The sequence below is a fragment of the Vidua chalybeata genome, chromosome 3 (genome assembly GCF_026979565.1).
Source record: "Vidua chalybeata isolate OUT-0048 chromosome 3, bVidCha1 merged haplotype, whole genome shotgun sequence".
Classification (NCBI taxonomy): domain Eukaryota; kingdom Metazoa; phylum Chordata; class Aves; order Passeriformes; family Viduidae; genus Vidua; species Vidua chalybeata.
In genome coordinates, this window is record NC_071532.1 from 77,552,412 (window position 1) to 77,567,603 (window position 15,192).

At 35.8% G+C, this 15,192-nt stretch overlaps 1 protein-coding gene across 2 annotated transcripts in view; it reads left to right on the forward strand.

Moving 5' to 3' along the window:
* Nucleotides 1-15,192, forward strand: part of RNGTT (RNA guanylyltransferase and 5'-phosphatase) — a 170,390-nt gene that overhangs the window by 52,031 nt on the left and 103,167 nt on the right. For both annotated transcript variants that reach the window (XM_053938712.1, XM_053938713.1), the window contains exon 11: nucleotides 11,038-11,202. In XM_053938712.1, coding sequence (XP_053794687.1) covers nucleotides 11,038-11,202 — 165 coding nt within the window. The remainder of the gene's footprint in view (nucleotides 1-11,037; nucleotides 11,203-15,192) is intronic.

The following is a 15,192-nucleotide window of genomic DNA, read 5'->3' on the forward strand; positions in this document are numbered from 1 at the left end:
CTGATGGAACCTTTTGGCTATTTCTTTTAGTTACTGTTTCTGTAACATCTGGTTTCTAAAAGCTTGTAACAGATCCCATATTGTTGCAAGAGATGTTTGTGTCAAGAAAAACAAATGATTCTTCAGATTTAAAAAGATTTTTTATTGTAATTTTATTCAGTCTGAAGCATGGCATTGATTGTTATTAGCACCTCAAAAAATGGCATTGCTGTCTCACTGCTTTCATCTCACCTGCTAAAATCAAATTCATAGAAAGAAAGCGATATCCTAGCGAAATAAGCATGCCTTTCGACCTTTGTGAGCTCCACACACAAGAAATCTGGATTTTTCATATTCCTCTGAACATAAAAGGCTAATAGCACCCAACACTCCTTACGGTGTTTAGTCTTAATGAGTACAGAGCAAAATCCCTGCAGTGCATGTTGCTTTTCTTGATTTGTGTCTGTATATGGTTGAGTTCATCATTATAGTAACTGCAGCTGTATAGCTACAATTTCAAATTTTGTGGATAATTTGGTAGATAATTCTAATATAACAGAGGAAGCTGACAGTAGAATAATTAGCTCCAGAAGCAAATGCAGGGAAATCCAAATCCCTTTTCATCTGAAACAGTCCACAAAGAATGTGCCTTCATTCTCCAGTTATCTTGGAGACAGCTCTTCCTGAAAAACCTTGCTTTGAGAAGCTTTTTCTTAGATAATATTCAGTAGCTACTTGTAAATGTATGGACACTAAAGTTAAGCAACTGGTTTTTTACTTAGTTAAGTAACAAACAGTAACACTGGCATGATGTAGGATCTAATTAATGCATTCTTAGCAAAGATGCTGAAAATGAATACAACTTTCCTTTTCCTTTCTAACCCCGGCCTTTAAATTTTTAAATTGTAGCCAAGTTTTTGTGAGACCAGATTGCAATGGTAAGAATAGACTGAATGCTTGAAAAAGAATAATTATTTAAATGCTTAGAAAGGAGATAGAATTTTGATTAAATTTCCTAATACTTGTGCATTGAATTAAGTCAAGATCAAGATTTCTTTGGTTGTCATTATGTGTAGCAATGCTGTTGCTATTGATAAAATTTGTCATGGTAAACAGATATGCTGGTCATAAATCCTGTCCACAGCCAATGTGCTCATTGAATTAGTATATGAAAAATGTTTGTTTTAAATCCCTGTAAAACATTACCGTGTCTGACTTTTCTGTTACAAACCTCATTTTAAAGCAATGTAAGGCTCACAGTCCATGCTGTCTCTCACTTATTAGCCTATTAACCTTATCTTAAAGTTGTACTGTGAAAGCTTTGAGGGCAAAATTTATAGATGCAAGTGTTTAATTGCATCTCTTCTGTTACAAGTGCACCTGGCTGCCAGTCACCCTTCTGCCCTTAATTCTAATTCTGAATTATTTTCAAATGGTATCACCTGAAAATACAGATTTAAAATGCTTTTGTTTCTAACAGTACTCTGGAAAGTAAGGGCGCTCTGGGTATGTTTGCTCTTGCACCCTTTAGATTATTTCTTGTGAAGACTTACCTAACAAACACCCAGGTGCTTGTACTGGCACTCGTGCTGTGTGTTATGTTCTCAGTGTATATCACCTCATTCCTTCATGGCTCAGGGCTGTCAGGTAAATGAAATACAGACTATCCACTCTGTGCTGTCTTGCTTTGCTTTCTGCTGTTCAGTCTGAGACAGGTGCATTAAGTTTGCTTTTTCTTCCTCCTTCAGCTTTTATGGTGCTGTTTATTGAGAGCAAGGGCAGCCTGGTAATACATTTGAGTATCCTGAAATTCCAAAAGGGCAGCATTACAGTATAGGAAGAGCAACTAATGATGGCTTATAGGATGGAGAATCAACACAGTAAGGGAGTGATGCTGCAGAAGCTTTTGAGTCTGTGAAGTAGGATTGACATATTATAGCTAGTTGTCATTTTAAAGTCTTTCTTGCCTTATTCCCCTTCCCTGCTGATCATCTTTTATCTATCACTAGAAACCTGACTTGTACGTCTGAACACCACAATTTGAAAATCTTCTTATTTCTTTGGTAAACTTTCAGACAGCTACCATGTGCTTGCTTCACTGTTATTCCTTGTATTTCAGTAAAGTGCACAGCAACTGAAAAGTAGCATTTCTGTTCATTTTTGCATCCCTTTTTTTAAAAAAAATCTCCTTTGCTATGACACATGCAAAATTTAGATTGTTGTTGAAGAGTGATAATTGGTACACGCTGACCAGGATGTCTTTGCTGTTTTCATGCTCTTATTTTTTTATTTAACAAGCTGCTTCTTGTAGGGGAGCATTTTCTAGTAATTAGCTTGAAGCTTGACTGTTTTACTTGCTGGTTAGATTGTGTGAAGAAAAAACCCCATTGAATTCTTTCTTTCCCTTACATCTATTACTTTTATCCTCCTTTCCCCAACCCAGGGGCCGCTATGGATCACAGTGAAGGTGGTTTGTTTTCCATATTTTCCAAAATAAAAAAGGCTTAATAAAGTATTATATAAAAGCAAAAGGGAGTTAATTAAATTCTATCATGCCTGTTTTATTCTCAAAATCTAAGTGTTCTTCAACATGAAGTATGTCTCACCAGAAACTTTTTGAATGGCTGATTATCACTAATTGTCAGAGGAAGAGACACAATGTTGCTCCTGGGAGAGAGATACAGGACAAGTAGTTCTCCAAGAGTAGCTTTAGAAGTTACTGTGATACTAAATTCTTTGTATTTTTCAGTTTGTGTCTTTGTGTCCATACTCTCACTTGCTTACCCTGATGTGATACTTTTCCAGCAAACCATGAAACTTGTAAAAAAAAAAAAAAATACAAAGTCACGCCTGAAAGTTTAAGTTGGGTTATAAATGAAAATAGCTGAGATATTTTAAACCTTAAATACGATTTGGAGAATAAAGTCCAAACTCAATTTCTTTGTTCTTCAGAGGTTTCCTTAAAGAGCTTTCCTCAGTATCTTTGTTAAACAATTTTCTGCTTCTCAGGATTCGAACCTTTAAAATCCCTCACTTTTTATCTGCAGTATCTTTTTTTCTTCTTACGTATGGAAACTTATGATTAAATAGAGAAACTGTCTCCTTCAGCTCACAGTTTGTGAGTCATTCTCATAGGAACTGCCAAGTGGACTTAAACCCAGCTTCTGTCTCAAGCAAATATTCAGATCTCTCAAAAATGTGGCAGTAATCACGGTTGAAGTGGAAGGTGTAAAAAACTTTACAGTGGAGCAGGTTTTCCAGTTGTACTTTCATGTCCAGTTTTCTAAGTACTGGCAGTGAAGTCTTAAGCAGGACTTTTCTTGTCCAACATATTTCAAAACAAAACTCTGTAGGGAAAATAGAGTATTGGGGAAATGTCATATGGAAGCAGTGAGAGTGTTCCAATGTTGTAATGTCTTTTCTCTAACTTAGTTTTAATTACTAAATTTTACAATTAATCTAGCAACAATGTTTCTTTTTTTTTTGGCTTTCTCCCTGTCTCTTCCCATCTTTTTCCTGTTTCTAGGGGAAAAGAACTAAAGAAAAAGAAATAGTCAAAGTTAATCAGAAGGATGTAGCCAATATAATAACTGTATATTTCAGGATTATTTTTATGAAGGTTGAAAGCACTAGTATTTTCTTTTTCTTGCCTAACTGGGAGAGAATTGGGATTATTCAGTCTGGAAGAGAGAAGGCTTCAGGTACTTGCAGCCTTCCAGTACCTGAAGGGAGCCTAGAACAGATCTGGAGAGGGACTTTTCACAAGGGCCTGTAGTGATAGGACAATGGGCAATGGCGTAAACTGGAAGTGGGCAGGTTTAGATGAGACAGTAGGAAGAAATTTTTCACTGTGAGCTTCGTGAGGCACTGGAGCAGGATGCCCAGAGAAGTTGTGGATACCCTATCCCTAGAAGTGTTCAAGGCCAGGTTGGATGGGGCTTTGACTGGCCTGGTCTCGTGAAAGGTGTCCCTGCCCATGGAAGGGGATGGAACTGGATGATCTCTAATGTCCCTTCAAACCCACACCCTTCTATGATTCCAAGAAGTTTGAATAGCCTCACTGACTGTTATGGTCTGGGAGAGAATGTGAATGCTGTATTTTCATCCTTTTTAGAATATTTCTCTTATTTAAAATAAATACGAAGAAGAATACCACTTCCTCTTGAAACGAGTATTATATTTTCAGTGTTTCTTACTCATAAGCTGACCATGTACACAAAGAACTAGATATCTAAAGACAGATTGTGTACTAAAATGGTAGATATTTACAAGTCTTCAGGTGTTATGAGGTGATACTTAATTTTTAGTTCTATCATGGTTTAGGCAACGTAGGCGGTTCCTTTTCTAAGATAGTGGTTGTGAATAAGTGCTGATTGCTACTACTATTTTTCCCCCCCCTTCTAGTTTTTACAAGACTTCATACTAACTGTACTAGACAGTCTTATTTTAAATACAATGAAGTGATTTATAGTCTAAAAACACCAGTGCCACAATCTTGAAATGGCTTGAATAATGTTTTTAAGATGAAGGAATTTTCCCACGGTTCTTTAATTCACTGGAGTGATAATTCTTTATCAATAAAGACAGCCGTGTGAAAACCCAGCAATAGCTATTCCTATTCCTTGTGAATGGCTGACAGAAAGGAAAAGAATGTGAGGAGAATAGAAGTAGAAAGAGAAAATATTGACTGCAACACATACTAGGTGGTCCAATTAAGGTAAGACCACCTCCATAAATACAACACAACTACTAGGAAAAATAATTAGAAAAAACTGAAGCAGTAAAATCCTGTGTTTGACTTTGAAGATAGCCTAAATTCAGTGTAAAATAAATTATTAAAACTTATATTCCCATATGCAGTCTTTTTGTGTGTAAATATCCCATGGTGATAATGACACATCTCTTTTATAATTAGGGTTTTTTAGAACTATGACTTTTCCTTCTGTAATTGAAGTGGGAAGTTCATCTACTCAAATTACCTCAGGGGAGGTAACCAGTCTAGACGGAACAAGATTCCTTTTTGTTTTAATCATTTATGTCCCAGTAAAATCTCCTCATTGAGTTCTGGTTTTGAGGGCTCAGAAGGATTTCTAAATGAAGTCACTGTACATGCAATCAATGAATTTGACTGAGTTGTCTGAATATAGCAACTACTAAGCTTTCAGTGTCTAACTGGAGCTTTGTTTTCAAAAGGGAGGGCTTAGCTGTTCATCTGTGCTAGATGCCTATTTCCATAATTCTGCCTCTTAACTGCCCAGTGTTGGTGATGAGAATCATAATTCAGTCACTTCAACTGACTGTAAATACTCTGCTTTGTATACGTTGCCTTATACTGGTGGTGCAAATTTATCATCCAGTTGCAATTACAGAGTTTGATGGTTTTTATTGTGAATTTATTTAAAATTTTGAGGAATCTGAGAAAATTAAGGGAGAGAGCAATTTTTGTAGTACAATCTGCTTTTTCTGTTTCGGTCATACCTGTTTAGTAACAGTTTTGACAGTCCTGCTGTTTTGTTCAAGTTATATTTACTTATAAAAAACCCCCATGGAGCTATATTTGTATGTTCTGTTAGACCTTGGTGTTATCCATTGGCTACTAACTTCTTTCCTTTGCACATTTTAAATTTTATTTTCAGTGATTATTTTTTAAGGAAATAGCAGTAATTTAATATATGTCTCAAGCAATATTTTTAGTAAGTCAGATTCTTCAAACCATTTTTGTTCTGTGGTAAATCAGAGCAATATTCCATTGTACAGAACAACAACATATAAATTGTAATCATGTTCCTGCAGCACACTGGTTGTATTATTACAATTGAAACAGTATTTCACAAGCTGTACCTCACTGATGCTAAGATAAACTTTAGAAACCTTTTGAAAAGGCTGTATTCTTTGCCCTTATGATACATGTTTTGAATATTTGAGTGAATAAAGTTAGAAGACTCCCAACATTTTAAAGTTAGATTATCTAACTGCCAAAACTTTAAAATAAATGTTTAGATTCTATTGATTGTCATGCCTTTTGCCTTTTAAAAATAAAGAACTTAAGGGATATAATTCTATAAAATTTTTCATTTCTCTAATGCTTTTCTGCTTCAAAAAGAAAACTTCATAGGAAATTAAAAAACCTTTTAGGCACTGAATGTAGTAATAATCTTATTTGGAAACTCGAATAGCAGTTTTAGATTGTTTGTATATAAAGCTATGTGTACAAAAAGCATAAAACCGTGGTCAGAAGAAATATGTACCAGATCATTAACATAAAACGAAAAATATTAGACTGTGTGGTCTTTAGAAGTTGGGAAAACGAATAATGGGTTTTCATTGGGAATACAGATGTCAACTGTGGGTGCCTTGAATTGTCAATAATAACGTTAAACACAGGGTAGAATATCAGGCTGAGCTTATTCATCTCTCAAAATCATGAAAGCTGAGACAGTTGTGACATATGTTCTACTCTGGCTCAGGAAGTGAAGACGTGCATGGACGTATATCTGTGTGTGTGCGCTGAATTATTCATGTTTCAGGTACTGCCCTGGAGAAGCAAATGCTTTGTTGGTGGGTACACTTCAGCCATATCTCATGGAAGAAAAGAATAAATATTCTCAGTTTATCCTGGACCATGCCGGTTATCAGCTGTGTGCAGAAGCCTAGGACTCATTTTTTCTTTTTACTATAGCTGCATTGAGGAAAAAAGCACGTAAATACCAAAATCAAAGATGAAATACTTTTATGGAATTTGGTGCCTGTGTAGCATGGTGTGTTCACTGCATCCATGTAGGGAAAGGACTTTCCATGTAAGGCTTATGGAATTTACTGAGCTGTGGCCACGAGGTAACCTTGGAGACACAGGGAAGGGAAACTCGACCGTGGAGGGTGATGGTAGATCCTCGTGGATACCTTCTGCTCGTGGAGAGAGAGGCAGGATGTGCAACAGAAATCATGTTAGCCTCTCATCCCCGTCCCAGCCACTCCTGCCATCTTGCTGGATATATGGTCATATGTCATGACCTGGGATTTGAGTTCCTCACCTGATGTAGCATGAGGTTGTGACTTCAACACTGAACTGGGTGGAAGGCGGAGCACAGACTGACACTTGTCCAAATTTGGTCTTCTGGCACCCATTTGGAGCATTCTTAGAGGGACTGGTCTTGTTGAGTGGGTGGCTTTTTTTTGGTGGTAGCATTCTTTTCCTTTTTTCCTTTTCCTTTTCCTTTTCCTTTTCCTTTTCCTTTTCCTTTTCCTTTTCCTTTTCCTTTTCCTTTTCCTTTTCCTTTTCCTTTTCCTTTTCCTTTTCCTTTTCCTTTTCCTTTTCCTTTTCCTTTTCCTTTTCCTTTTCCTTTTCCTTTTCCTTTTCCTTGTTTTTTTTAATCTCCATTCAGCAAATAAATTGCCTTCCACCATCTGCTCAAGCCAATGGATATTAAGTGAGCTGCAGACCCTGTTTTTCAGTGTTTTTTACCCCATTTCTTTTTGTGATTTTTATGTGACTTGTTGTGTATGATTTCTCTTGAGAAGTTAATTTGAAATAACTGGAGTTTAAATTTAGAAATGTTGAGTCCTGGGTGGATTTCAAAGTTCACTAGAAATTTCATCTTATGTTTGAAGTTGTGTGAAGGATGTTTCAACATCAAAACAATATTTTGCAAGCCCACTCCATGCTGTGACCTTAGTGCATTGCAAAGATTTTCAACAGGTGAAGAAAGCTCATCTGCTCAAGGAAGAGGTGTTGATTCAACAGATGACTCTTCTCTTAAGGCTTGTCTAAATGATATTTTGCTTTAGGATAAATTTTATTTACAGTGAGAGGGAAGTGTAACTTTCTATCATAGGTAGGAGATACATGCTACTTGTTAATTTTGTTTTACCCTTTACTAACACACTTACTTTAGGTTAAAAATGTCTAGAACAGGAATTACCATTTAAGGTACTTCAGTAGCTATGCTGTCAAGCAGTAGTGATGCTTATCCTTCTCAGACAAATAAAAACCTACATATTGGAATAAGAACTTAATTATCAGAATGCTTAAGTTAGTAAAACATCTGTATTGCCTAAAACATGCTATTACTTAATGCCTGGGTTTAGATTATGTATGCATCAATGTCTTGGTTTTTGACAATTATTAAATGTGTGCTTTATACATTAAATAATATCTTCCTGGTTTTGTCAAGGTCTCTGAATTATTTATTGCAGCCTACGTTACCCTCCTACTTATTTGCTAAAAGCTAAGAATTTTATCACTTCAAGATTTTGGTTATGTCTGGGATAAATACCTTGTATATTAGCAACATTTTTTGTAATTATGGGAAATGTCTAATAACAAAGAAAGAGCCACTCTCCTACAATATTGCTTTTATTCAGTATGTCCTTGAGTTAAATTCAATTATGTGCTAATTTTCTTATTGTTAATATCCTGTGCTTTTGTAAGAAAGAAACACTCTTTGACTTCTTAGTTTACTAGTCTGATGAAGAAGTAGCTTGGCAGCATTGTCTGTGTTTTCCTTTCTCATTTGATCTTATGTCAACCTAGCTTTGACCTTTATTTGATGGAACCTAGTTGTAATATACCCTTCTACTTAACAAGCTTTAAAATAGAAATATATGATTGGCAGAACTGCAGGAAATAATTAGTTCCAAGTAGGTGAGAAAAGTGAAAGGAATATTTTAAGGTAAAGAAAGTGATTCAGCTGGTTTATGGTGCATATGAAGTTGCCTCAGCTTTTAATTTAACTGTTTATGGTTGGAAATAAATTTAAATCACTGTACAAAACCATTTTTGAAAGAATCATTGTAAAAAAGCTTTCTAAAAAGCCTAACTGCCTATTGGCTTATTGGAAGCTCAAATGTATGAAATATTAATTAGTTAATTTGCTCTTTCAGACCTACTAATAAAATGTGGCTGAGTGGAAAAGATACTACAGGGAAGAGAGCATGGACACTAGATCTTGCTGAAATCTACCTAGAGAATTATGGGGTTCTTTGAAGTTAGAAAAAAATATATACACATTTCCCAGGAAAGAATTCTTCAATCAGTTCTTCAGTCAGTTGTTACAGGGGTTGAGATGTGTTTTCTCTGTTTTAATTGAATGTTCAAACCAGGACAAGCTCAATCACTGCATAGATGAGTACTCAAGTATGCTATACATAGGGGGAGAAATAAAGGAAGGAAGAAAGAAGGAAGGAAAGATTGATTGATTGTCCAATATTTTGTCTGTGGCAATTAAAAATCTGTAGATCATGCATCTGTATTCTGTGAAAAATGAATAAAGTGTGAACCACTCTCCTGCCCCTTGGATTTTTCCATACTCTTCATTTTCCATTCATGTGAATGGCTCTTTACTGATAACACCTTCATGTTTGAAAGGACAGCACTTGAAGGTACCTTTAACACCCAGCTAGGCTTTCTTCTTCACGGGCATGGATCAGTGAACAGAGATTAGGAGACATTTCACCCGTGGTGTCTGCCACAGGCTTTGTACAAGGTGTGCTTCCCCACAGAGGGATGGTGCCTGTGCTGCCTGCTCTTATGTAGACTGAAGGAAGGAGAATCCTAAAAGAAAGTGGTTGTGAGTTACATGTTGTATGGGAGCAATGCATAATTCTTAAAGCTGTTGCCATGAACAACTGAGGACTTACAGTAGGGGTCTAGTAGGTTCTAATGCTAGCAAAGAAATGTAAGACAAGTTTTGGGAGCATGAAATGTTAAAGATTTTGGAAAGAACTGATTAAAGCAAAGCTATTAAAAATTGGCACTCTGTTTTTCTCCTAATTGAGATACCTGTTCAGATACTACTTTCTCTCTCACCTTTGTATGCCTCATCAGAATGTCATTTTGCCATTTATTTTTGGCCTTCTTTCCAGTTGACCACTTCAGATCCTCTCTGATGCATGTTGAGCAGTGATTTTTTTCTTCAAGCTGCCTTTAGTATAGGAGGTACCTTGTAGCCAGTTCTTCTGCTCAGCTGTACTACTGCCACTGATGATTTGAGTCCCATGTCTTCCCAGTTTCCTTTGCTTGTTGCTTTCAATTTTTGAAAAATTCTGGTTTGCAGGCCAAGGCTCTGTGAGCTAATTCCCTGTAGGCCATGAAAGGAACGGGTTTTGAAAATGATTTTCTTGTGTGAATGGGGTGGCAAAATGAGGGATGATCCCATGTAGATAACTTCCAGTGCTTAATCACACTTGTAACAATGCAAATCTATGAGTTTTGTGTCTCATTGCTGTGAAAGTGACACCTCTGATTGAAACAAGCTTTAGAATTTATTAGTTGACAGTTGCTTGTTTTGTTCTAGTGATATCCAAAGCATGTTTTCCTCACTATCTAATGCTCAAAATATAATGAACTCCATTACAAGCCCTTACTAATCTGACAAATGCTCATACCGATCTGGTGCAATGGACCAAATGTAGAAAGAGCAATGTAAAGCTGCTGGTTTATTTCAGATCTTGAAAGGTCAGGACATGCTGCTGAGGCTTAGTGAAGGGTTTTACTGCCTTTTTGTGACTGAGCCATCCAATATCTTGCAGGGTTTTGTAGCCATTGTTTATTGGTGCATTTTCCAACTGCACCTATTTTTCTCTTTTCTGTGACAGAAAAATGAACATTAATTAATGTTTCTTTCAAGGCGTCAATGTACTGCACTTGGAGCAAGGAGTTCACTTAAATCTGTAAATCTTGTTGCTTTGTCATTAAAAGTATTGTGAACAAAATGATCGAAATAACTTCAGAGGAAAGCTATGTGGAGAATTATAGCTGCCATATAAAAGCTATAATTAGGAAGTATTTCAATTATTTTACTTAACTTTAAAGGCATTTAGGTGTTTAATTTGTGTATGCTTGTATGCATATTGCAGGTTTCTAGCTTTCTGTGAATGTTGATTTGGCTAAACCTCTTATAGCCTGAGAAAAAATGCTTGAAAACCGCACATTTGGGAAAAATTTAGTGACTTGATAATACTTCTATGTATCTGTAGTTTTCTAAATATTGTGTTAGGAAAACTTAGATTGTTCAATTAATTTGGTGTTTGATTTTAATACTGATTTTTGTAACTTGGCAGGGACAGCCTGTTGGAGACTGCGATTTTAATGTTCGACTTGCATGTATAGAGAAAGAGATTATATTTCCACGACATGAAAAGATGAAGAGTGGTCTCATTGACAAAGCACAGGAGCCGTTCAGTGTTCGAAACAAACCATTTTTCGACATATACATTTCCAGAAAGGTAAGCTTGATTTCAGTTGTTTTATGTTGTGGTACTGGAGGCTGTGGCATAGTTTTCCCTCAGCATTTTTGTTGTGTCTTCCAGTGAGTTCCTCTGCTAACCAAATGTTCAGCAATTGTTGTGGAGTCACTGGCAGCTTGGGATATTCTGAAAAGTGGGTTTTTTTTGTTTTATTACTTATCTCAGGCTTTTAGAAAACAGTTTTGAAGCTATCAATAAATATGAAGTACCAGGTAAGACTTTAAGAACATTGCAATCTGCATTTGAGATGATTGCGTTTCAAATGCAGTTCAGTCAACAATTTTTTACCCCAATGTAAAAGCACCACCGTAAAAGCATCTTTGAGATATGAATATCTATACACTTTTAATTTATTGGGATATTCGGGGTTGGTGTATGGCTTTGGTGTTTTTTCCTTGGATTTTTTTTTTTTTTTGGTTGGTTTGAGGTAGGTATTTTAAGTGTCAATCATGATAGTCTCTGAAGCCTTCTACATTTTGGAGTTTAGGTTACACATTTTTCTTTATGTACAATGTACATTATAGGATATTTTTGTCCTCATTTAAATCAATCTTACCTAGCGAAATATGTTCTTTTTACTACTCTTACAACAGGAAGCTTCTTGGGAGGCTTGAAATCTGATCATTGTTTTCAATAAGCAAGACGTTTTATGTCAATATTTGAGAATTGTTTGTGTGCCCTATGATAACTGTAAGGAGTTTTAGGTAGCAGTACCAGTATTGATGTGGAGTTTTATCTAAGGCAATATTGGTAAACACTTAAGAGAAATAATTATTGGTTCAAAATAGATTTCAAATCTATATCTGCTCAAAATAATAGTATTCATAAAAATATATTCTCAAAAGATCAATATATAAACTAGGAATTATTCTTGCTCTTACTTACCTCAAAATACCTTTTTCATTTCATTACTTCTGTGAACTTGATGAGTATGATTCCTGTAACACTTCCTTAGTGTAATGAAAAAAGGCTTGCATTTTCATATTCATCATAACTTTGTGAATTTTTCATTATGTATGGTAAGAATAGACTATAAACAATAGTCCAGTCTATTGAATCATTGCCCTATTCTGAAAAAAAAGACTATTTAAAAATAGTATTGTTTTGCCCAAAGAATCTTTATCCTCTTTTTATTTAGTCATCTCTGCAACTATAGCAACAAATATAGTGATGAATAACTCATCAGTATAGCTGAAAAAGCGAGCAGACTTCCTCTTGCATCAGTGATGAATGTGTTGAGAGGGTTTGCCAGCTCTATGTGCAGGACACCGAGGTCTGCAGGAAAACAAGGAATTCCTTTTATCCTCTAAGTCTGTTCATATCCATCAATCCCTCTCCAGAGATGTGCTGCTGAATGGATCCTAAAGGATAAGTGGGACCTGCTTAGGTAGATCTTCTCCTTATGTTCAATTAGACATTTTTCTTTTCCAAGAAGAGTTGGATCCTTTCATCTTTAGAAAGGATCTAACAGGATCCTTCCTTTCTTGACTGTAATGAGTAGCTTTGTGGTGCTTAGTTGCTGGCTGGGGTAAAACCACCACAAGATCCTTAAAGATTTACACCCTTGAGTGGTCTCAGAAAAGCTGTTATATTTTTAAGCCTGGGTTTCTTCCCTACTTTCTTCCCAATGTATTTCACTGAGAAAAATGTGGCTTCTAAATCACCCCCAAGGCTTGTTGTTTTCAAGGATTAAGGTAGCAGTCCTTGGACACAGATAAGATGGCTCTCTGATTGCACCAGCATATTCAAGACTGAAAAACAACATACCTTGTCAGAATTGATTTCATCAAAACTTTAGGAGTTGTTTTTTTTTTTTTTTTTTTTTTTTAATGTAGTGGGGGTTTGCTTGGGATCAAGAAAAGAATCAAGTGTACTTCATCACATCCTATTTTTGTTTTGAGAAGCTTTAATTTTTGAAACATGTTCTCAGAATGCAGTTTGAACTTCACAAGAGAATGCTCTAGACCTCTTTTTCACAGCCTCCCTCCATCATACCTTTCTATGATCTGAGTTAAGACATTCCATTCCATTCTTTTTATTAAAAATAATGTATCAATAAATGTGTGTTAGATTGTGTGGACTGTAGGAAGATTACTCAAAAAGCCAGGAGCTTCACTGCTATAGTTAATAGCAGAAAAAGTGGCTAAAACTTTTATTTATACCAGAAAAAATGAGTGTTTTCCATGTAGACTTAGTTATTTTCAATGAAAAAGTGGAAGTAATTACTTGAAACAGCAGTAAACTTGGTGTTGTGTTATATAATACATCCACTAATGAAAATGTTCTTCAAGTTATGGATTTGGAACGTTAATACCAGAGTTAGGTACTGACTGATTTTTTTGTTTTTAATCTGGAAATCAATTTACTGTGAAATGAAATGCACTTTTAAAGTGCAATTATAAAGTATGGCAGTTTTGTCTTGAGATTTAGTTTTGGATTTTTGAAATAAGGGCTGTGTCTTTATAATATTGCCTTCTATGTTATTTTAAGATGTTTGGATAGACTTCTATTTTTTGTAAGACTGAGTTTTAGTGGTAAGACAAAAGAAACGAACAATCACTGGGGAGCAAGTTCTGTATTCTCAGAGTCTCTAAAAATATTGTCTTGTTGAACTCTGATATTGATAAAGAAAGCAGCATCACTAAAGTTTTTTTTCCTCTGTAATCAATTAAACACATACTAGTATTTTAGTGTTAGCTAGGAACTTCCTTTTAACGTAACTTCCAGGTTCTCTTAGACATTTTTGAGCAAAGTTGAATTTTTGGTGTTTGTCATTACACTTGCATGATTGGTCACTTTTGTTGCGTAGCTTGCTTTCTTTGCATTTATTGATTTGTATCAGAATTCAAGGAGATGATATGGTCAAATTCTCCCACCTGTTGTGAAAGGATTGCAGCAGTCAATGGAAGAAGCTGAGTTTTAGGTTAGTTCTTTAAATGCTTTGTACTCTTAGGCTTTGCACCATGGCCTTGTATTTACAGGAATATTAGGCTTTTCAGCAAGACTTTATTTTCATTATATTGAGCTGGAAGTACAGGTACATAGAAAAAATTATATTCTTGGAAGTTGTCCAAATCTTGGCTTTCCTTGCTTAAACCAGTTCACAGTTCTCTTGCAAGGCTTTTTTGTGTGGACAGTCTCAGTCTGGATGTCATCACTAAAACCCATTGTCTACTGAAAATTCTGTCTAGCAGGAGTAGGAAAAAAGTTCCTTTCTGTACAGTCTGTGGTCCCATGGAGAATTGTGCCCATCACTCTCAATGGAACAAAAGGGCTAAAGGTCAAACAGTGATACAGGTCAAATGAACAACCTTTTGCAAATGTTAGCACACTGTATGTCAATGACTTGTCAGTTCTTAGACTATTATCTGGTTTTAAAATGACAGCTTGTCCTAGAGGGATTAGAGACAAGGTAATGTCTGCTGGAAGATTAAATGGTCTAGGATCCTTTTAAAAGTTTTCAGTCAAAACTGTGAACTGACAGGTGACTTACTTTGTTCTCCTTGTTTATTTGACATTTGAATTTTTATTTTTACTTTTTAAAAATGCTTTTGTTGTAGTTAGGAGAGGTGGAATGTTTAGAGTTTATACCAATAAAGGTATAGATCCTGTTGAGATGGTTTGCTTTGAAAAATTAAGCTGCTGTGGACTTCTAATGATGCAGGAGAATGTGTAAGTGCACATTTTGCTGATGTTCATGTATTTTGCAGGCAGCTGAGGCAGCTGTAAGTTAGTATTTGCATGCCCTAAAAGAGTGAACCCTGATAAAGGGCAGAATATGCAGACATTGCTCATCCGTGTCTGCCAAGAGAGCTGTTAACCAAAACTGACTGAAAATGACAAGGGCCTGTCTTACATCTCCAAGTTGCCTACAGACAACATGTGGAGAAGCTTTGCAGTCATGGGACAGAAGACAGAAGAATTGCATGGCAACAGTGGTGGTTCCAGAAGTGTCAAATTCTCTGTCTA